Here is a 24,474-nt window from a genome sequence, read left to right on the forward strand (position 1 = left end):
GCTCGAGAACAATAAAACGTTATTAACGAGAGTTTCTCGGTGACCGGACGCCATGTTAATGCGTTATAACGCGTCAAAACCATTCGATTTTTTAATCCCGAGGCACGAATCGTACGAAAATAAGTAAGGGGGAGGGAGGGAATTGGACAATTAGCCCTGGAGAAATTAAGGAGAAGCGCATTCCTAAACTGGGCCGCGTTAGGGGGCCCGAAATTCCCGACGGGGGAAATCGGAGAGTCGAAGGGAGGGGGATTGCTCGGGCGCGTGCATGCGTGTGTGTGACGCGTTACTCTGTTACAAAATTCGGAAAGTTACGCTGTCCACGATTGGCGGGGACGTTAAACACGGGTTAGATGGAATGCTGTAGTGTTGCTTGGCCCGCAGCTAGTGTGCACGAGGAGGTAGTGGGGTCAGGAACGTACTACGGCTGCGCGTGCCAACCAGTTCCGTCAACACTCGACAGTCGACAGTGTGGCTCTGATGGTAGCGGTTTGTACGCGCTTGCCTGCTGTACAGTGAGGTATGGAAGCGGTAGCGTACAGCTGGTTGGCGGCTGCCTCGTGCTCGCCCCTGTTGATCATGCTGGCCGTGTGGACCCTTTACATCTTCCACACCTATCGAAGACAATGGAGAATGGTGGATCTCTTCTTCCTGGCCGTTGTGGCTCAGGAGATGGTCACCTCGTCGTTTGCCTTCGCCTTCGCCGTCTTCAGGCTCATCAACCCCAGCCTGGAGCCCGCTTGCGTCTTTCTCCAGTGGGGCCTCACTTCCACTAGGGCCTTCCAGATCGCCACCCTCGCTTCCTTGGCCGTAGACAGGGGCCTTACCTTGCGCTGGCCCTACAAGTATCGTTTGAGTGTCCGCAGGAACCAGATCCGTTACCACATCGCCGTGCTTGCTGTAATCTCCGTGTTCGTCGGGGTGGCTGCGGTGTTCGCCCGCGTGCCCGGCAGGGGGCCCTGCTCGGTCAGGCCCTCCGCCTGGGATGAAAAATTCTCTGTGTTCTTGCTATCTCTCTACGCCGTCCTGGTTCTAACGTCCTTCGTGTGTTGTGCTCATGTGGTCTGTCACAAGTGCAAGAAGCGTACCGGTAAAAAGGAACCGCTGCCCGTTACCGATTTCGGTACCTCGTGCAGTGGTACCGGTTCCAGCAGCAGCGGCGGAAGTTCCCGGCCCCTCAGGCCCCTCAGATCGTACAATAACGACTTTACTACATTGGATATGAGGTGGACCGCCGTCTCCTCTGTTTGTATCTGCTGCTACACCGTCAACCATGTACCGTTTTTGGTAAGTACAATTACTTGTTTTTACTAATATTTACCGCGGCCCCGGAAAAATTTCACGAATTCCCGCTTGTTTATAGTGTAACTAGCTAAAACACGCAAGAGGCCCTTCCCATTCGGTCCTTAGCATCACCTGGTACATTATTTCCTCGTCTGTGTGGGTCACTTATCATAAGGTTTCTTGTCCCCCTAATCTATAACATATACAGTATTATAAGAGGCCTGTGAGGCCTAGCTGTGTTATAAAATCGTAAACGTCTAACTACAGCATCGTTGCTGAGGCCTGTATATATTTTACCCTTTATTCGATCGTATAGGGTTTGTTGTGACCCTATCGAGTTTTAAGAGGCCCTTTCCTCTGCAAAAATAACAATAAGGGCGCGAGGAATTAGCTGTAGCACGAGGCCCTAATGCTGTAATTTGTTCTGCCGGGCGTTACGTGATGTAGGTGATGTATTATAGGGTTTTTTATGAATCTAATCCTTAACATATGAGGTCTTCCTCTTCTACTAAACGGTAACAAATTTAAAAGCATGGCCACCTCGTGAGGCCCTAAGCCGTAGATTGTGTAAATTCAGTATCACGTGGTATACTTTATCGATCATAATATAAGATTTGTCGTGCTTCAGTAACGTATAAGAGGCCCTTACACTCCAGCCAATAACTACGGCGGTGAGGCCTTAACCTCGCATGTAAATCCAGTATCACGCTGCACATTTTAAGTCATGTAGGATTTTTTGTGCTTCAGTAACGTATAAGAGGCCCTCTTCCTTTTCAAATTGAGGCCCTAAGCTAAGCTTTTTTTATGTAAAATCTAGCATCACACGGTACACTTTACCTGTCATATAAGATATGTAAAGTACAACAGGCCTTTCCGCTCGATCGAATAATCGAAGAGGTAGCTACAATCACGCGAGGTCTTAATCCGAGCTTTTATATAAATCCAGTATCGAGCGGTATAATTTAACAATCTTATAGGGTTTGTTCTATCTCAGTAAGAGGCCTTTTCACTCTATCAAATGGCTAAAGTCTCGTAAGTGAGGCCCTAAGCCGAGCTTGCGTATAAATCACGTGGTGTGCCTCGGTAACGCGTAGAGGCCATCACTCCTCAGGAAGCCGAGATATCTCTAGTGACGTATAACACGAGGCCCCAAGCCACGGTCTGCGTATAGATCCGGACCTGGTCGTCACGTGGTACAATTCTACCCGCCATCCGGTCGTACATTTCAATTGTTAAGTACGTCCGTTTCGCTAGTAAAGGATGTCCTCTGCCAAATTACAAAAAGCAGGATACAAAAAAAGGAACCTTACACTTCCGCTCGGAAACGCGTGGGATGTGGACCGATACCCACCGAAAAAAAAAAACTAAAATAATACAAATAAAGGCCCCTTAACGAGGGCCCTAAACTCGCCTTATAACTCAATTTTTTGTACGCTTTTTCCCGAATTAAAGGTCCTGAAAAGTCGTTACACACACACACACACACCAGAAAAAACAACTAAAATAAAACCAAAAACAAAAGGTCCTATAACGAGGCCCCTATCGACCTTATAATTCATTTTTCGGTTCGAGTTTTCCATAATTAAAGGGCCCGAAAACTCGTTACGCGAATCAGAAACGAAAAAAAAGGAACCCGTTTCGTGCCATTGACACTGCATCTACACGAATTTTACACTCTCTGAAAAATCGGTACGTTCGTTTGTCGATTCTCAACCGAAGAATTAGAACTCCGAAGGTCAAATAAATTCTCGCGCGAAAAAAAAAGAAAAGAAACGCGCGCGCGCGCACACACACAAACAGCACACAACACACGTCACTGTTACGTTTCGTAAACTTAACCCATCTCCGGTTACGCAATCGGTAGGTCACGTCGCTTCGGGTTCAACTCGTGACTCTTATTACAATAAAAATGCCCGTTACGGCCTTGTAAATGTGTTAGAGCACGTGTTACGTTCCTCCGAATTCTCGCGTTTCGTTCCTGTCTCGGATCCTTGTGCGTTAAAACGGGGTTTTGAACCCGGATTGGGCAGAAGTCGCGGCCATTATCAGACCGAAACTCGATATAAAATGTGTTAAATGTTCGGTTGAACACGACACGGATTTTCACTGATTGAAAAATGCGCATTCGTCGTCACCCCCAACCCCCCGCGTCTGTTGTTAGTTAAGGTTAGGCATGAAAATATCGATTAGGCCCTAAATCGGGGTAAAAGGCCTTATGTTTGGTTATTTTCTTGAAGATTTGGCCCTAATTCGGAATAAAAGGGCCTTATCGTTGGTCATTTTCTTGCAGATTTGGCCCTAATTCGGAATAAAAGGGCCTTATCGTTGGTCATTTTCTTGCAGATTTGGCCCTAATTCGGAATAAAAGGGCCTTATTATTGGTCATTTTCTTGCAGATTTGGCCCTAATTCGGAATAAAAGGGCCTTATTATTGGTCATTTTCTTGCAGATTTGGCCCTAATTCGGAATAAAAGGGCTTTATCATTGGTCATTTTCTTGCAGATTTGGCCCTAATTCGGAATAAAAGGGCCTTATTATTGGTCATTTTCTTGCAGATTTGGCACTAGATCGAGGTAAAATCATTTTCACATCGTTCGTTTTCTTGCAGATTTGCCCCAAAATTAGGGTAAACAACCCTCATTGCCCATTTTCGAGACGATTTAGCCCAAAATCAGGGTATAAAAAGATCTTATCAGCGCTCATTTTCTTGACGATTCGTCCCAAAACCACAGGAAACCTCTCATTTTCCTCCAGTTTTTAGCCCAAATGAAAAAAAAAACACGGCGCCACCTCCAACCACCCAAAAAACCACCTCCAAAACCCCCATCCCCGCGACCATCTTAAACACACAGCCCAAAACCCTGTATACAAACCAACGTAATATCTCTCCGGATTGACCGGTACGAGCAGACAAAAGGGGAGGGGGACGGAGGGGGAGAAGAGGGTATCATTACTCGTTAGTATTATATTTCGGCCCGAGGCACATCTGGTCACTCATTGTGACAGCCTACATCGTTCGAGCATCGAAACTAACCAAGCAGAAACGCTGTTTCAGCGTGAGAACGACCTGACATCCCCGGCAGGGTCAAGCGTGATGAAGGCAAATTCGTCCCTGGCAACACCGGTGTCCGCTTTACTTCCCCCCTCTCCCCCATCGCCGGGTTATAGGTCAAGCGCGTGCCACGTGGCGCGTTATACGCGGACCCCACCTGCTCGCGATATCAAGGTCGAGAAGACGAAAACCTGTTCCTCCCTCCCCACCTTCGGGACGTCTTCTATTTTTTTTTTCCACCCCTCGAAATTCCATTTACCTTCTTGATTTTTATGGCCCGTCCGTCTGTCCGTCCGTCCTGATGATCCGGTGTAGGGTTTTTTTTGGGGGGGTTGCGCGTTTTATCCTCTGTAAATTGCCGGTTTAAGCCGTCGTAACCACTCTTAGGATCGGGATTTTGTTTTTTGCACGTGAGGGGGGGGCGAGGTTCTTCGTCTTCCGTCCGAACCCACGACTTAAATAGGAAGTGGCAATCTCTACAGGCTAGAACCTTCGTATTTCGTGACAAATAGCGAGAACAGACAACCAGACGGACGTTTTACAAACGCACGTAAACCAGCACAATCCCTAGCGTAAGTGTGTACACTTTTATTAAACAGTTTGCTTGCGCAAAAATCGCCCATTGTTATGGGAGTTTAGTAAAATTTCTATTATAAAGAGGGTCCTCTAGTGTCGATTGGCCCATTCCCCGGGCCATTTTTCAACACAGGAAACGGGTATTTTAATTGTTTGAGGGTTTGACGAAAGCAAAATCGACGATTGTCGGATTCATTGTTCGCCTTTCACCTTCGACAATTGTAGGCTTTTTATTATTATTATTTTTTTTGGACGGATGTTAACATTGTTAAGAGCTTTTGGCCTTGTTTAGAAGTGTTTCCTGTGTGACAGGAATGCGTTCCTTTGTTCCTCCATCGTTTGTAAAGGATACTCTTATCGAATTACTCCTACTTAATTAGCGAATGTCCATTATTTGTTCTGTGATACGCACCAGGGTTTCGGGTCGCGATCTAGAAATTAAGGCTCGAAATTGCAGTGTTTTTTCGCAGTTCCCTTGTCCTAAAATACAAAAAATTGCCTTTTTTTAAACACTTCTGTTTGTTGTAAATGTAGCTTCTTGTCCTGAATTTTCTAAAAAAAGACACAAGGAATTGCCTTTTTTTGTGGTTTTTAGCAGCATCCTCTTACCCTAAATGTCCTGAATTTTCCAAAAAAAAACACTAGGAATTGACATTGTTTGTGTGGTTTTTTTTTAGTTCCCTTGTCTAAAATACAAGAAATTGTCTTTTTAAATACTTCTGTTTGGCGTGAATTTTCTAAAAAACACAAGGAATTGCCTTTTTTGTGGTTTTTTGCAGCACTTTTGTGGTTTTTTTGCAGCACTTTTGTGGTTTTTTTGCAGCACTTTTGTGGTTTTTTTGCAGCACTTTTGTGGTTTTTTTGCAGCATCCTCTTAATTTAAATGCTTGGATTTTCTTTAAAAAACGCAATAAACCGCAGTTTTTTGCGTTGTTTCAACATCACCCTTTACTACAAATGCACCGTTTCGTACCAAATTTTCTAAAGAAACACAAGAAACTGCCATTTTCTTTGGTGTTTCGACATCACCCCTTACTATAAATGTACTCATTCGGCCTGAATTTTCTTTAAAAACAAGCAAAAAAAAAAAAAACACACTTGGAAGATAAGAATCACGTTAGCATGCTCCATTTACAAATATAAAGATACGTGTTTTCTGCGGGGGGTTAGCATCCGTTACGTCATCCAATCTGAATTTAAGAGAATCTAATTGAAGTAATTTACATTGTAAAACTATTTATAGAAAGGAGTAGAACGGATCCATTTTCTTCCCATTGAGCCAATTAAGATTTGTCAAGGTTAAAATTGTTGTCCATTGTATGCGACATTGATTCTTGTTTCCCATTAACACCCACAGGAAGAAGGGCTACTGGTGTCTGACTTTCCTTTTGTATTCACTTTGGCGATTGCATCACGAGATAATTTCCGGACTTTTTAATTAGAAAATAATTAAATGAGTGGTGTGAGGCGAATTTCTTGTGTATTTAAGCCCTTTATCCCCTCTTAAATCACGTTACAATATGCAAAACTGTGCTCCAAAAGACAAGTGTTTCAATTCTTTCCTCCCTAAATTACCTTCCAAAAATACAAAAATTGACCCCCCCAAAAGCCCAAAATGTGACTCTACTCCACCTGTTTACTAACAAGAATTTCGACCCCTTTTCTTCCCTAAATTACCATCCAAAAATACAAAAATTGACCCCCCCAAAAGCCCAAAATGTGACTCTACTCCACCTGTTTACTAACAAGAATTTCGACCCCTTTTCTTCCCTAAATTACCATCCAAAAATACAAAAATTGACCCCCCCAAAAGCCCAAAATGTGACTCTACTCCACCTGTTTACTAACAAGAATTTCGACCCCTTTTCTTCCCTAAATTACTATCCAAAAATACAAAAAAATGACCCCAGAAACAACAAGATTAAATTGTGGGCCTCATTGCTTCTTCGAAAATCCCTGTCACCTATTTAAAATACATTTAATATTTCCTAAACTGGATACCTTTCCCCCTTATCTCTAGCAAGTTGCCTGAAGATATTGAGGCACGAAGTTGGCCTTCATCTTGTATCACCTCCAAAACATTCATAAACATAATAATTGCAAAAGGATATTACGGCTTTAATAATAAATCCTTTTTTAAACAATTTTATATTTTCTTTGTTCTTTATTTTAGATACGGGGGGAATAAATTAATTTATTGTCTATTTTTGTCTTAAATTATCTTCTAAAACAGCGAGACATCTGGAAAAATTAGATCCTATCATAATCTCAAAAATCCCTAAATAAATTCCCTTCAATCCTCAGAAATCTTCCTGCGAAATCTCTCTGAAAAAACCTGTAAAATTCCCCCCAAAAAAACTTTACAAAAATTGCTACGAAATGCCTTCGAAGTCCTATGAGATTCCACGAAAATCCTTAAAAGTCCCTACACAACGCTTCCTAAAATTCTCAAAAAATCCTACGAAATTCATGCAAAACTCCTTAAAATCCTCACGAAATGTTTCGTAAAACTTCCAGAAAGTCCTACGAGAGATTTTACGAAGTATTTAAGAATTTTAAGAAGTCCTTACGATTTATGAATCTCGTAGGACCGTAAACATCAAAAAATTTCCAACGAAATTCTTCCTAAAATTCTACAAAAAAAAAGTCTAACCTCCTTAAAACCCGTAAAATACTCCTTAAAATTCACCCTAAAACCCCTAAAAACTTTTTAAAAATTTTCCCTAAAAACCCACAAAATCTCCCTAAAATACTCCTTAAAATTCACCCTAAAAAACTTTTTAAAATTCTCTTTAAAACTCCTAAAAAAATTCCTTAAAAATCCTCCCTAAAAATCTTACCCCAAAAAACCCCCTTATAAAACCTAACATTATTGGTTCAAGGATTCGTATCATATAGGGAATTTCAAATTAAGTAATCCACATCAAAACTATAAAGGAAAGAAAGGAGCAATTTTCCTTTTTCCAAATAAATAAGAGAAAATAAAAATGGCCGAACAAAACACAAGGGCAAAAACACTTCACGTTTTACTCATTCTTTACATAGATCCAGGAAATGCACGCAACTAACTTTCCGGGTCACCAGTCTATTTCTGTTTTCTGCAGCACTCGACTCGCTTCTTCGCCATTTTCCGCTGCCGAAAATTCATTTTTTCACCACAAAATTCCACAAAAAAAATCTCCCGGAATTTTAGGAAGGACTTTTCGAATTTTAATGCCCAATTTCCTTTCCTACTTTTCACTACTTTCGGCTGGTAAAGCGTCAAGTAGAGCGGAGGAAATTGGTCCCCCCAAGGCTAGGAAGTTATTATATATAAATATAATTTTTAATAATGTCGATTCTGAAAATAATTCTTCCGCCCGGTTGCTGTAACAAATTCGTTTAATTAACACGCGGAAACGGAGGCACTGCTTCTGACCCCCTTTGCTACGCTTGCCACGCGTACTTGTGCGAATTTCTCGTAGGAGTGACACGTGATGGGCTGCTCGTATTGTAAATTCCTGTGTCGGGAGTTGTATCCTTGTTTAAAATAATGTCTACTTGCCAAATATCTGTGTTAACAATTTGTTGCGTCCCCTTCTGGTTACGAGAATCTGCTGCCCTTTTGGACACTAGACTTGTTCTGTCCCTCCTTCTGGACACTAGAATCTGTTGTGTTCCTCCTTCTTGCACTAGAATCTGTTGTGTCCCTCCTTCTGGACACTAAAATCTCTTGTGTCCCTCCTTCTGGACACTAGAATCTGTTGTGTTCCTCCTTCTTGACACTAGAATCTGTTGTGTCCCTCCTTCTGGACACTAGAATCTGTTGTGTCCCTCCTTCTGGACACTAAAATCTCTTGTGTTCCTCTTTCTGGACACTAGAATCTGTTGTGTTCCTCCTTCTTGACACTAGAATCTGTTGTGTCCCTCCTTCTGGACACTAAAATCTGTTGTGTTCCTCCTTCTGGACACTAGAATCTGTTGTGTCCCTCCTTCTGGACACTAAAATCTGTTGTGTCCCTACTTCTGGACACTAGAATCTGTTGTGTCCTCCTTCTGGACACTAGAATCTGTTGTGTTCCTCCTTCTTGCACTAGAATCTGTTGTGTCCCTCCTTCTGGACACTAAAATCTCTTGTGTCCCTCCTTCTGGACACTAGAATCTGTTGTGTCCCTCCTTCTGGACACTAGAATCTGTTGTGTCCCTCCTTCTGGACACTAAAATCTCTTGTGTTCCTCTTTCTGGACACTAGAATCTGTTGTGTTCCTCCTTCTTGACACTAGAATCTGTTGTGTCCCTCCTTCTGGACACTAAAATCTGTTGTGTTCCTCCTTCTGGACACTAGAATCTGTTGTGTCCCTCCTTCTGGACACTAAAATCTGTTGTGTCCCTACTTCTGGACACTAGAATCTGTTGTGTCCTTCCTTCTGGACACTAGAATCTGTTGTGTCCCTCCTTCTGGACACTAGAATCTGTTGTGTACCCCCTTCTGGACACTAGAATCTATTGTGTCCCTCCTGGAAACGAGAATCTGTTGTGCCCTTCCAGAAGGACTAGAATCTGTTGCGTCTCCGTTGCAAACACGTGAATTTGTTGCGTCACACGTGATCGATATTAATAATTGTTGTATTCGTTACTTAACTCACTCTGAAGCAAATTCCTCCCATTTGCCTCTCTGACAACGCGTAATTATGCAAATTACCCGCAGAATTGACAGGTGATTAAGTGTTTATTTAGTCAACTGTTGTGTTACGAACAGTTAAGACATAGGTACAACTCGTGTCTAGTCGATAAAGTGGGAGTGATTCACTTCTGTTAACGTGACCAAAATAATAGCTGCCGTTGTCCGTTACGAAACTCATTCTGGAACAAATTCGCTCAATTAACACGGGAAACAAATTTCCTCTCTCCCTCCTTTAGCTACACTTAACAACGCATACTTATGCAAATTTATTGTAAAAGTAACACTTGATTGGCTGCTTAAAGGAGGGCTCGTCAAAATCATGGGCTAAAGAAGGGGTGACGCAAGAAATTCGTGCTCTAAAGAGGAAGGAAGCGTCAAATTCATGTACTGGAAGGGGGAAGTAGAAAATTCATGCGCTAAAAAGGGGGAGATATCAAATTCATGCGCTATAGGGGACACAGCAAATGCTCGCGTTAAAGAGCGACTTATATTGGCGTTTTAAGTAACGCCACTAAACCGGGGGATGATTTTAATTCGAGTTGTCACTTCCGTTTCCGTGACCAAAATAATGGACGTCGTAGTCTATTACATACCGCAACTCAATCGTGTAAGAAGAGAATTAATTGCACTTAATCTTTGTATTTTCTTTTTTTATTTCTTTTAATGGAATGTAATCAGTGTTATTTTTAGTGTCAACGCTCCTTAAATTAAAAAACAAAATAATTATTCCATTGACACGAAAATATTTATAATTATAGCCAGGTAATTCTTCTCCAAGCTCCTATTATGTAAGCCATTGTTGTGCCCCACGCTACCAAAAAAGGGCTTTACTATTGTGCTCTTCTGGTATCCTAAACTCGTGACTCATCCAATAAAAGGGCTTCAGAATGAATTTGAAGTGGCAGACAAGCTTTCCCACATCATCTTCAGTCTCGGAGGGTGCCTGGGCTTCAATAAAAATACCGGTTCACGAGTGTTTACGGGATCTAAAGGTGGTGCCACTACACAAGAATCCTCGTATGAATATAAAAAGTTAGGAATTTTGTTTATGTCTAGTTGAAGGTGGTGACGAGTTGAGGGAATCTAACAGTTAAAACACCCCATTCTCTCGTTCGAAATCGGGAGGGGTGGGCCCTATTCTGTAGTGTGAAGGATTAGAGCGAAGCACCCCACCTCCGCAACACTCGGGAAGGTTTAAATGAGTAGTAAAGTGGGTTTAACGGAGCACCACAATAAAAAACCGGGGATTTTGTTCGTACTCTGGTCTAGATGACGCCATGAGGCCATCTTAAACATTCCTATTCACGTTTGAGGGCCCTATTGTATAGTGTACAGAAGAGTGTAAACGTCTGTTTGCAAAATGGATCTAAAGAGGTGCATAATATGAATTTAATTTATGCCTTCATCCATCTGAAGGGGTGGCGACAATAAAGTGTAATTAATGGTGTCGAGCTGTCCAGAACCCCAATCTCCTATTTAAAATCTTGTCAGGGGGGTGGTGGTTCCTTTTATTCTCTGCTGTAGAGAACACTGCAACCATCTGCTCTCTATCCTATCTCCACAACGATTCATTCATTTATTCATTCATGGCAGGGATGAAAAGATTTAAGTAAAATGAATCTAAAAGGGGTGCCACAGCAACACGATTCAACCTAAACGCTAAGATCTCGTCTTATTTATGGCTCCATCCAGCTGAAAGTGATGACAAAATTCTGTTTCATCCCCTAATCTCTTGTTCAAAGTCCGTTGAGGTGTTGTATTCTGTAGTATAGGAGACAGTATGGCCATCTGGATTTGGAATAAAGGAACCCTCCTCCGCAACGATTCATTATTTAGTAGGGCATTCGTCCCCCCTACTGGTTAAACACGTCGTCTCTCTAGGGTTTCCATTATAATGAATATAACCATTGATTTCACCACAATCCCCATCCCCAAACCGGTACATCAAGCTAAACATTTACGCCCCTCGACACATCTGCACTACGTCTACACACATACAATACTGTAACGGTCACGACTAATATCAAGTACACCCTTGTTGGGTCACCTCTAACCCACACCAACGTCACCCCTACGATAATTACTCACCTTACTTCAAAAATACCTTATGATAAATTTTGCAAGTAAACGTGAACGTTGCGCATCAATTAATTAGTCACGCTTGTTTGCGTAACATGCTCTTGTGTTTCGTAATTCAAACTTCAGTTACCCTTATCCCCCCAGCCGCCGCCATTCTAAGAATAATAAAATTCAAGGTCGTAACGTCCACGTAACATTCTAACCACCTTGATACACCAGGCTAGACGAGACGTAATAATGGGTTTGTCAACTATGCACATCACCAGATCTACGTAATTGTGTTACGCCGGTACACACAGCTCATAGAATATCGAATGGGGGGATATTGCGCTCCCATTCAGGTGTTTTCTAAGCGTGTTAACTCTTTATAATAATAGAAAACTGACCTAGAAAGTAGGCATTTGTAGTGTTTGATCCTTACGTTCACCTCCTAACTTTCTCTGTAGGGTTTAAATATTCTAGAAATGCATTGTTCGATCGATTATTAACAGGGTATCGGGTCACGGAGTCGTATGATCTACTTGGTTTATTGTTTCTCTGGTATTATTGTTGTGTCGAGTGCTCGTGACCTCATTTCTCTCGTGTATACGTTACACACTTCGTAGGACATTCACACCAACGGTCACACAGAAATACCGACAACAAAATTTGTTAGAAGGGGTTGAAAGTCACCGGAAGGTATTCGAAAATAGGGCGAATTTTATATCTATATACGTAACTGGCAGCACTTAAAATTTTAGAAATATATCCGGCAACATTGCTATAAATATATTTGCTCTATTTTTTTATTTTAAAGTCTCCATCTTGTTTGAGCTTCGATTGAGCTCGGCTCAATTTTTTTTCCTTTTTTTGATTGAAAATTAACGAATGAGATTTAATTAAGGATTATTTATCATTGTCTGCAAATTACCTGTTAGAAAAACTCTTAATTTATACGGGAATTAGAGCGCAAAGAAGAGATTCAACTCGTACATCTACGCGAAAATTGAAGGGAAAAAGGCCCACTGTATTTTGCAACGACGGATTTTTGGAAGAAAAATTTGAGGTCCCCAATTTCACTTCCTCCCTGGCATTATTATGCATCAAATTTCAATGCGGTAGAATCAAATTTTACGTAATGCAAGTGTTTTTTACGGCCCAGTATACAAGAAAGACTGCGCATAGACGAGAGAACGTGCGCTAATCAATGGAGGAAACTAAATTTTCGTAGTATAGGGGTGGCTGTCCCCATTCATCACTCATTAATCCAATTAGTATGTAAGATTTGGGGTAAACTTGCAGACAGATAACGGACGGGAAAAGCGAATACATAAGCTGTTTTTTTTCTAAATTGCTAAATATGAAGCATTATAACCTAAATAAAACGTTGATAAATAATTTAAAAATTCATGCGCTGAATCTTTTAAAAAATTATCTTAAATATTCTAAATTGTGTGTACGCTTCACTTATGCCAATTGTATGCAAGAAATAGGCTTTAATTTGTTTATAATAATCTAGTAGATTAGATGCATTATAAAGGTTTATGAAGCACACTAATGCCTAGTAGATTAGATGCATTATAAAGGTTTCTGAAGCACACTAATGCCTAGTAGATTAGATGCATTATAAAGGTTTCTGAAGCACACTAATGCCTAGTAGATTAGATGCATTATAAAGGTTTCTGAAGCACACTAATGCCTAGTAGATTAGATGCATTATAAAGGTTTCTGAAGCACACTAATGCCTAGTAGATTAGATGCATTATAAAGGTTTCTGAAGCACACTAATGCCTAGTAGATTAGATGCATTATAAAGGTTTCTGAAGCACACTAATGCCTAGTAGATTAGATGCATTATAAAGGTTTCTGAAGCACACTAATGCCTAGTAGATTAGATGCATTATAAAAGTTTCTGAAGCACACTAATGCCTAGTAGATTAGATGCATTATAAAAGTTTCTGAAGCACACTAATGCCTAGTAGATTAGATGCATTATAAAGGTTTCTGAAGCACACTAATGCCTAGTAGATTAGATGCATTATAAAGGTTTCTGAAGCACACTAATGCCTAGTAGATTAGATGCATTATAAAGGTTTCTGAAGCACACTAATGCCTAGTAGATTAGATGCATTATAAAGGTTTCTGAAGCACACTAATGCCTAGTAGATTAGATGCATTATAAAGGTTTCTGAAGCACACTAATGCCTAGTAGATTAGATGCATTATAAAGGTTTCTGAAGCACACTAATGCCTAGTAGATTAGATGCATTATAAAGGTTTCTGAAGCACACTAATGCCTAGTAGATTAGATGCATTATAAAGGTTTATGAAGCACACTAATGCCTAGTAGATTAGATGCATTATAAAGGTTTCTGAAGCACACTAATGCCTAGTAGATTAGATGCATTATAAAGGTTTCTGAAGCACACTAATGCCTAGTAGATTAGATGCATTATAAAGGTTTCTGAAGCACACTAATGCCTAGTAGATTAGATGCATTATAAAGGTTTCTGAAGCACACTAATGCCTAGTAGATTAGATGCATTATAAAGGTTTCTGAAGCACACTAATGCCTAGTAGATTAGATGCATTATAAAGGTTTCTGAAGCACACTAATGCCTAGTAGATTAGATGCATTATAAAGGTTTCTGAAGCACACTAATGCCTAGTAGATTAGATGCATTATAAAGGTTTCTGAAGCACACTAATGCCTAGTAGATTAGATGCATTATAAAGGTTTCTGAAGCACACTAATGCCTAGTAGATTAGATGCATTATAAAGGTTTCTGAAGCACACTAATGCCTAGTAGATTAGATGCATTATAAAGGTTTCTGAAGCACACTAATGCCTAGTAGATTAGATGCATTATAAAGGTTTCTGAAGCACACTAATGCCTAGTAGATTAGATGCATTATAAAGGTTTCTGAAGCACACTAATGCCTAGTAGATTAGATGCATTATAAAGGTTTCTGAAGCACACTAATGCCTAGTAGATTAGATGCATTATAAAGGTTTCTGAAGCACACTAATGCCTAGTAGATTAGATGCATTATAAAGGTTTCTGAAGCACACTAATGCCTAGTAGATTAGATGCATTATAAAGGTTTCTGAAGCACACTAATGCCTAGTAGATTAGATGCATTATAAAGGTTTCTGAAGCACACTAATGCCTAGTAGATTAGATGCATTATAAAGGTTTCTGAAGCACACTAATGCCTAGTAGATTAGATGCATTATAAAGGTTTCTGAAGCACACTAATGCCTAGTAGATTAGATGCATTATAAAGGTTTCTGAAGCACACTAATGCCTAGTAGATTAGATGCATTATAAAGGTTTCTGAAGCACACTAATGCCTAGTAGATTAGATGCATTATAAAGGTTTCTGAAGCACACTAATGCCTAGTAGATTAGATGCATTATAAAGGTTTCTGAAGCACACTAATGCCTAGTAGATTAGATGCATTATAAAGGTTTCTGAAGCACACTAATGCCTAGTAGATTAGATGCATTATAAAGGTTTCTGAAGCACACAAATGCCAATAGATTAGCAGCATTACAAAAGCTTTTGAGACACATTTGCCATACGGTTTAGGTGCACCATCGAAATTTCTGAAGCACATTTACATCTCAAGATTCAGTTGCATCACAGAAATATTTAACACGTGAATGCCGCGGTACCCTCTTTAACAAAACACCGACCGTTCTAGATGATATCACAACATTAATTACATCTTTATTATCGTTAAGATAAACATCTACGTACCCACATTTATGTGGTTCTACTTTCTGACAGGCGCACGAAGAAGCTAAGATCAGGTGTTGCGAAGCTACACGTAAGCTTCTGTTGATTTTTACTCCAGATAAAACACCTGTCAATCTATTGTTTTCCTATCAAAATCGTAAAGTTACAGGACAAAATTCTGCAACGTAAGCTAATTAAACCCCCATTTATATCTATATTCTGGAATGTTTGCTAGTAACACCACCCCCCGCAGCAAATCTTCCTGCTTTCTTTAATTAAAGAAGAATCTTCCGACGGGTCGTTGACGTCTTCAAATTCAAAAAACGTCACAATAAAAAAACTTGTGTAATTTCTAAATTTTGTTAAATAACGCTAACTATGTCACGCAAGTTACCAGAAGTTTGCCTCGAGATATTGTATAATAGTAAAGAGGAGCGTGATGATAATGATGATGATGGTAAGGCGTGCCATGCGGCTCTTCCTGTAAAGGAGAGTGAAATCATCATCTTAAATGGTGACTCGCGTGGATAAAACTGTATAAATTGGCTGGGTGCCAAATATGGCGCTTTGTTTTCCTTGATTGTGTCACTGTTTAACGTGGCACATTGCTGAGTGGGCAAATTTATGCAAGAGAATTAGTGTTGAAGGCTTAAAATTTATTACCACATTGAGATGTGGCAACATTATGCAACAAGCTTATAGGCAATGTGCAATGTTTGTATCATGCTCATAGAACGGGCAAGTATTTCAATATGTTGCTGAGTCATTTAATATCAAATATGTTCAACGATTCATCCGATTTATAGCTGTTTTCGCAGTACAAGAACGAGAAATGTTGGTGCAGGAAGATTAAATTATCCAAATCTCCCAAAAAATCACTCTTGAAGGCCTGAAAATTGAGTCATTATCCACTTGATTCTTCATATTTTCTAGCTTCAACACTGAAAAATCATATTGAGGCGTGGTAACGTTATGCAACACGCTTCTAGATGGAGTCTAATATGCTAGTGTATCACGCAGGAAGATTAAATTACGTGAATCTCCAAAAAAGTAACTCTTGAAGGTCTGAAAATTGAATCATTAGTCGCTTGATTCTTCCAATTTTCTAGATCCAGTACCGAAAAATCATACTTAGAAGTAGTAATGTTATGCAATACGCTTCTAAACAATGTGCAATATGCCAATCGTACATGCAGGAAGATTAAATTACATGAACCCACCAAAAACTCACACCGAAAATCCCCCAAAAATGAACAATTATGTGATTTATCGCCTATATTTTCTAAATTTAATTCCAAAAGGTTACGTAGAAGTTTGATAATTTGATGCAACACACTTCTAAGCATCGCGCAACACGCTAATCCTTCGGGCGCAACTGACTTTTGTAGAATTATACAATTATTTACATTATAAAATACAGTTATTTTAATGATTCAAAGTGAACAAATGCACGAATAATGCGAAAAATATGAAAATTAAAGTTCATGAATCCGGAAAAATTAACATTTTCAGGGGGGTCGAGTAGTGCTTAGCACGCTCCTGCAGTACTAGAGCTTTTGAAGGAGAAATTGTCGTTAAAATTCAGCAGCGGGTGCGTCGAACCAGATAAATAAAAAAAAAAAAAAAAAAAGAAATAGGAAAAATCGATCATTGACCCCCTTTCACAAAGGAAAATAATAGAAAACGATTCATTCATAACTTTGCTTCATCATCTTCCAATCATCACTAAAATAATAATAGTAAAATAAATTAAATGCTAAGTAATTTTATGTTGTGCTAATTATTTTATTTGTTAAGAGGTCAGCGCCATCTTTTGATATTTTTCTGTTGTTTCTTCCTCATTTTTCGGCCATTTTTTTTGCCACATCCTCGACATTTTTATAGCCCAAATCCATAGATTAATACAGCACCCGAGAACCGATCCAATTAAACTTTTGTTTAAAATGTCAGCGATATTTTCCGCCATTGTTTTTTAAGAATGATTTCTCATTTTTTTTGTGGTGTTTTCTTTATTTTCCGAATGAAAAAATTAGACCGAGAGGTCATCTCATTCTTTATCATTTATCCTTCATTTTAGGTCATATTTTTGTGATTTCTCCCACATTTTGATAATTTCTACTCAAATTTAGGCCATACTTACGTCAATTCTCTTCAGTTTAGGCCATATTATTGCCGCTTCTCTTCCATTTTAAGCCACTCTTTTGCCACTTCTTCATTTTAAGCCATATTTTATAATTGCAATACTCCATTTTGAGCCATATTTTCGCCACTTCGCCTCAATTTGAACCCACATTTTTGAAAATTCTCCCGAATCTTAAGCGCCATTTCTTCACATACCATAAGACAATTGAGCACTCTCGACAGCCGATCAAACAAAATTTGCAATTTCCTTTTTATGCCCCGCTTTTTGTTAAAATTCACAAAGGTCATGACCCCGAAAGGCTCCAGACTTTGCAAGAATTTCTGGGTGGTTAAAAGGTAGCATTCGAGTAGACATTATAGGCGTCGAGATTTGTTTTGCTTGGGTGGTACGCCGTAGATACACCCAACGGTATCGACTGAATGATTCTGCATGCCTTGCTCGTTACTTCCAAAGAAAAAAAAAAGACAAATTGCAAAATGCGAACGGTTCTAGTCATGAAATACGTTACGCGTGAATATTTAAATACATTTTCCAAGACGTCTTCCATTAATAATGCCTCCTACAAATGCAAATATTCTGCTTGATTGCTTACCAAAATATGCAAATTTAATTATCTCGTTTAGCAATTTTACTTTCCCGGCTGTTATATACGACAGAGGGGAAGTATGGCCATGGGTTAAAAAAATGACGGGGAGCTTGAAACGTCGAGAAGTGCAAAAAATTGGAAGTTTTTTTTGTGTGTGGAGGGCGCGATTTTGTGCGCCCATTTTGAAGCTTAATAAGTCCTGTGTCTTTTGTCGAAAATTTTTGAAATTTTACAGGGAAGTTTCTATATTAGGGGGCTCGATGCTATTAAATTTTGGTGGTTAAAGGTCGACGGGGTGAGGAGATATAGGGGGCCATGTGTGGTATCTCGAGTGGGGTCGGACTTTATAAAACCCATTTCTACCCCGAAAATTAAGCATTTTTTACCATTTTATAATAATTAATAATATAAAATCTCGTAAAAGATGGCTCCACACGCTATTTTAACTCTTGCCGGGAAAGTTACTCAACTCAACTCTTTGCTGGATTTTTTTTACAGACATTCAACTGAAGAAGCAATAAACGAGATCGGTTCGTGTGCAAATAAGGAAAAATTTGATTAAATAATAAAATAAATATATGTATAAAGCTGCACCGGACTCCACTAAAACTAGGTTATTTCAGTGTATTGCACGTTTTTAACGTCCATTGTTCCACACAGATTATATCCTCTATCGACAGCTTGTTATTATTATTATTTTTTCTTTTGCAGTTTATGTAGAATTTTAATAATTCCTTCGTGTTTATCTCCTTGTTTACTTGCATTCGTGTGAAGTTCGTAAACCTCTGCAGTACCTAAACACCTTAAAACCCTGTATTCCTTTATAATCCTTACATCTTACTACCACTGTTTTCCTTAGTAACCTTTACTACACTTTGTACCCTTTACAGTTCGTTTATACATTATTATCCTTTTATAATTCATTCTAGATCCTTTGGAAGCATACATAGGAGTTAAAAAAGGCCTATTAAAAGTCTTATGATGCGTGATGCGCCGCCATTTTGAATTTCGAATTATTCAAAATGGCATCATATCTAAAACGTTATTTTCCGTGTTATTATTTGTATTTTATTGCCATTTAATTAATATTTATTTTTATTTTAGGTATTTAATGTGGTGAGTCTTGTGGTGCCGACATTTTGGTCAGCTTGGCAAGAAAATATTATTGTTTGGCTTCGTTTACTGGAAAGTTTATTGATTCCAGCCATACTTTATTTTACGGATTTACCTCATCGTGGCGCTGTAAAGAAAGCATTTCAGAGAAAAAGCGGAAGATTTCCAGATAACAATGGTAATTATTTATTTTAATGATACCTAATTGGCTAAGTATTTTCTTAAAAACATATTCATCAAGATACGGGAGGATTCGGTTTTGAATCCGAAGCCGAATCCTCCCGTATCTTATCCTAATTCGAACTCGAATCCTCCTGTATCTTGTGCGAATTCAAAACCCGATTCTCCTGCATCTTGTTTGAATTTGAATCCTCCTGTATCTTGTTTGAATTTGAATCCTCCTGCATCTTATCCGAATTCGAACTCGAATCCTCCTGTATCTTGTGCGAATTCAAAACCCGATCCTCCTGTATCTTGTTTGAATTTGAATCCTCCTGTATCTTATCCTAATTCGAACTCGAATCCTCCTGTATCTTGTGCGAATTCAAAACCCGATCCTCCTGCATCTTGTTTGAATTTGAGTCCTCCTGTATCTTGTGCAAATTCAAAACCCGATCCTCCTGCATCTTGTTTGAATTTGAATCCTCCTGTATCTTATCCTAATTCGAACTCGAATCCTCCTGTATCTTGTGCGAATTCAAAACCCGATCCTCCTGCATCTTGTTTGAATTTGAATCCTCCTGTATCTTGTGCAAATTCAAAACCCGATCCTCCTGCATCTTGTTTAAATTCGATCATAAATCTTCCTATTCTTATTCGAATTTGAACCCAGATCTTCCATGAAAATTCTTATGAAGGATCTCGATTCAGTGCCAAGATTTCTTGTGGCCAAAAGCTGTAACGTATATCAGGCCTTGTCCCATCACCAAATAACGATACACGTTAAAACATGAGGCCTTAAGATGCAGTTTCGTAACGTGAGGCCTTAATCCGCAGTTTGTTTAGCTTAATACGCTCGTAATAGTACGTGTAAGGTCTTAACCATTCATGTAGTATTACGACCAGTTTTCATCCCACTATGGGCTCGATTTGAGTAAAATTATAGCGAGCACATAGCCCATTGAGAACATGCGTAAACAAATCTAAACTGTAATGGTATTGAAATATATCCGTATATAAAAGCCCATTAATTCTAACAATTCATTAAATTTAAACCCCAGTTCCCATTATTACGTTGAATTTCAAATAAACTAAATATGCTACAACTTAGGGCCTCGTGTCACAAAGAGCCCATTATTATTACACTATATTACACCAGTTCAGGTATACTTTTATGCAAATTACAGGTAGCCAGGCCATTAAATTGGATTTTTATTACGTAAACTGAAGCTCGGCGAATGCACTTATTATTATTAAATGTAGCTTTTGTAATCGTCACACAGTACAACACTGTGTAAAGTAACAGTGGGCGATACTTACGTAACAGAACACCCACGTAACTACTTGAAGATGTTATCCGATCGAGTTTATAAACAATGTCAATTCTAGGAAATTGCGTCTAATCATAGCTAAGAGCAATTTGAAGTAGCTAACTTGTTGAAAACAAGTTTTAAAGGAGTTTTTCTGAGAATGACACTATTTACAAACAGACAGACATACACACGCGCGCGCGCCGCAATGTTATATTTCCGGGCTGCAGTAAAATAAGACCTACTTTTACGCTCCCTTTTAATAAATTTTTCGAGTTTTTTTTTTTGGGGAGTGAAGTGCTCGTAAACACGAAGAAAAAGACCTCTTTTGTAGGCAGGAAGTAATGGAACCACTTTACACTCCAGCTGACGTTATATTCGTGAAGAATTTAAATTCCCCAATCGGTAGAGCGCGAGCTATACACGGGCCGAATCGTTTAAATTTGCTTTTTATTTTATTAACGGTAAAGTTCCAATTTTTATTCGTAAAGTTCGGCTCTTTTCAACCGGTCGATCGCGATCGGTACGTTGGGAAGTTTAATATGGTAAATTAATCCAACTGTTAGTCGCGATCTACTGGTTGGAAACGATTTGGTTTAATTTCTGATTTTATTCAATTATGTTTCTTCAGCACTCAATGGTAAAATTCCTCAACTGTCGATCGCGACCTACTAGTTGGAAAATATTAAAAAAAAAAAAAAACATATATATATAATATTTAGTTGAGAAGATGAACTGTTGAGAATTAAATGATTTTTTTACAGTTAATTTTTCAACCGGTAGATCGCGACTAACAGTTGGGTTAATTTACCATATTGAACTTCCCAACATACCGATCTGGATTGACCGATTGAAAAGCCGAACTTTACGAATAAAAAAGTTGGAATTTCATTTATCTAATTAAAGCATATTTAATTTCTGGAACCAAGCTTCCAACCAGTAGATCACGATCTATACTTGGATTAATTATCCATAGTGAGTTTTCCAACATACAGATCGCGATCTATTCGTTGAAAAGTCAAACTTTTCGAATAAAGTTGGGAATTTCACCGTTCCTAATTAACATAAATTTATTATATTTTCAGGAACCGACAATCGAATACGTCCATACTTGGATGATATTTTGAGTGGACACAAAATAGGACCAGGAAATTACCTGTCGAGCTTTCATCAGCCCAATGACTTACCGGTAATGCGCCACTTGGCAATTTTTGGAAATCGCGTGGGGTGGCACGACCACATTCTATCCAACGTCTACTCTCTCCCACAACACAACGATGCCTACTCGAAAAATTTGCATATGATGGCGGAACCAAGAAGCTACCTTACTAAACAATGCAACATGGACAATGACCTACCCGAATATTCGGTAGACACGTGGAAGGAAGATGGCTCCCACATCTATGCCACATTGTCCGAAAGTGCCAGCTTTCAGTCAGTTTTCACCAACGACAACATGGAGTTGGCCGAAGATGGCGAATCGGTTACAACGGATGCTAATGATGATTTCGAATTTCATGAAGTTCGCCCAACGCAACAGCAGCAGCAGCAGCAGCAAGAGCATCATCTTCATCATCATCATCAGCAGCAGCAACTCTACCCAGACGAGAAAGAACAATTCGAAGATCAGCCAGAATACAGCATAGATACCACTTCGGATTCCGATGACGACGATGATGATGATGATGAAGACGATGAAGTAGAAGTATGCAACGATCAATTTCTTCAAGTATACAAAATGAGCATGGAACAACTGCAGAACAATGCCGTAGCGAAGAGTTGCTCCATGGCATCCATGGACGACGAGGGAGTTAGCACAGATGACGAAGAAGAAGATGAGGAGGAAGAAGAGGAAGAGATTTACGTACTCCCGGTTGCTCCGAGATCGAGCATGGCACTCTACAAATTACAGCTTCCTCGACCGTTCAAGGCAAGGAGCGAAAACGATTTAACATGGCTGTCGAAGGCGGTTGATAGTGACTCAAATCACGAAAAGATTCCCGAAGAGAAGTGCGGAAGGAGTGCCATACTCGATGCCCTAAACAAAAATACGAAAAGGAACGTCAAGAGACGCACTAGTTTAAAAGAAAGCGCCATTGGAGGACCCTCGCCATCCAGCAATAACGTTACTTTATCGGGATTTGTGTAAACCGCCAAAAAAGAAGAAAAAACAAACACCAGTGAGATTTTGGACGTTTTGTACAAAAACTAGCCAAGAACTTGTAGTTTTTCGACTACGGATGAAATTGCAACGAGTCCATCTTGGAGTTTTCTTAGAATCATAAAGAAAAACAGCCCCCTAGTCCAACTAAGTTGTGCTATTGGAACGAATTCGATTAACCGTGGTTGTGTGGAATTTATTAAAAATTAACAGAATATATTATCAGTAATCGAAGCATGCCATCAGGTTATTATAATTATAATTAATTATTATTTTTACAACAGTTTGTAACAATTAAAAAAAGAAACTGTTATTTATTTACAATGTTTAATCAAGTCGACATTTTTTTTTTTAAATTCTTCATACCTACGTGGCTCCATCTAACGGCAGCGTGATAAAACATTACGATAATGTTTCTAAAATGCCAAAAATATATACATATATTATATATATTTTTGCATTTTTTTTTATGTATATAATTTTTATTAAGCATTGTAATAAAAACTGAAATTATAAAATAGAAACATGACTGTAAATTAATTTTTTTAAATAAGTTATATTACGGAGTTCCGTCACCGACAGAATGATTTAGTCACAAACATCGGCCGTCGAAAGAGGCGCTGGCAACGTATCCCTTAATGGTTTCTACACCCATAAATCAATTCTACTTTTATTAACAAACAAAAAATCAAACCTTTAAAAATGCTGTTTATTAATAAATATTCTCTATTTCATTTGCTCAAAAAAAAAAAAAAAAAAAAAAAAAAAAAGCGATGGGCTCCATTTCAATGTTGCCAGATAATTTTTTTTTCTATTCGGTCCCTTTTTACAATTTAAATAAATTTTATTTATTAAACTTCTTCCGATAAATTTTACGTATATTTTTTATATTATTTACACCTAGAAATATTTTTTCTTTCTAAATTAATTTTTCTGAATTTGTAGCAAGAGACGACGTCAAGAGCATTCAGAAAATGTTGCCAAGTGAGGTTTTCACAATACAAATTTCAGTTTTGGATTTTTAAAAAAACCATTTAAAAAAAGCTTATGTATTTAATTCCTTCAAAAAAATAAAAACGTGTATATATATTTTTAAACATTAAATCTCTCGGTGAATTTTTTTTAACACTCTGGAAGATTTAAGTATGACGTCACAATACACATACAGACAAAAAGTATTGATTTCAAGTCTACATTATTTAAATTTCATAATCATATGTTTCTGGCTACAAAGAAATTTCTAAATGACATAGAAAATTGGTTCAATTTTCATATAATAATTTAAAGATGACCTTATAAATTGACTTCAACAATAATAAAAAGTGGTTTGAAACAGGAATTGTTCAATTGACAATATTATATGTAAATTTTACTGATGATACATTGTTTATATTTCCTTGTTTGAAGGGATTAAAGGTCAAAAATCTCTTCTCTTGACCTAATGTGTGGATATTTGTATAGAAAACCAGATAGAGAGGGCCAACAAGTCCATTAAGCAAGTCCTGGCAAACACAGAAGGGGTCCAAAGACTTTATTTCTTTGTAATAAAAACAAAACATAATTTCAAATATAAATAAATTTGGTTTAAATAAGTCATTAAAAAAATGTTTTTATTGATTTAATTC

The 24,474-nt window shown here is 38.6% G+C and overlaps 1 protein-coding gene across 1 annotated transcript; it reads left to right on the forward strand.

The window, feature by feature from the left end:
• Nucleotides 1-387: 387 nt before the first annotated feature.
• Nucleotides 388-23,373, forward strand: LOC136986411 (uncharacterized). The gene is made up of 3 exons (XM_067283941.1): nucleotides 388-1,287; nucleotides 19,211-19,397; nucleotides 21,774-23,373. The coding sequence occupies exons 1-3, from the start codon at nucleotides 523-525 to the stop codon at nucleotides 22,835-22,837; spliced, it is 2,016 nt and encodes a 671-aa protein (XP_067140042.1). The 5' UTR covers nucleotides 388-522; the 3' UTR covers nucleotides 22,838-23,373.
• Nucleotides 23,374-24,474: the final 1,101 nt, after the last annotated feature.

This window comes from Centruroides vittatus, unplaced genomic scaffold (genome assembly GCF_030686945.1).
Source record: "Centruroides vittatus isolate TY-2023 unplaced genomic scaffold, ASM3068694v2 contig_1213, whole genome shotgun sequence".
Taxonomy (NCBI): Eukaryota; Metazoa; Arthropoda; class Arachnida; order Scorpiones; family Buthidae; genus Centruroides; species Centruroides vittatus.

Excerpts from the sequence above, each read along its gene's own strand:
- LOC136986411 (XM_067283941.1), top strand. The coding sequence starts at position 523 with ATGGAAGCGGTAGCGTACAGCTGGTTGGCGGCTGCCTCGTGCTCGCCC. Across the intron at positions 1,288-19,210 it reads TCAACCATGTACCGTTTTTG|GTATTTAATGTGGTGAGTCT; the intron begins GTAAGTACAATT and ends TTTTTATTTTAG. Across the intron at positions 19,398-21,773 it reads AAGATTTCCAGATAACAATG|GAACCGACAATCGAATACGT; the intron begins GTAATTATTTAT and ends TTATATTTTCAG.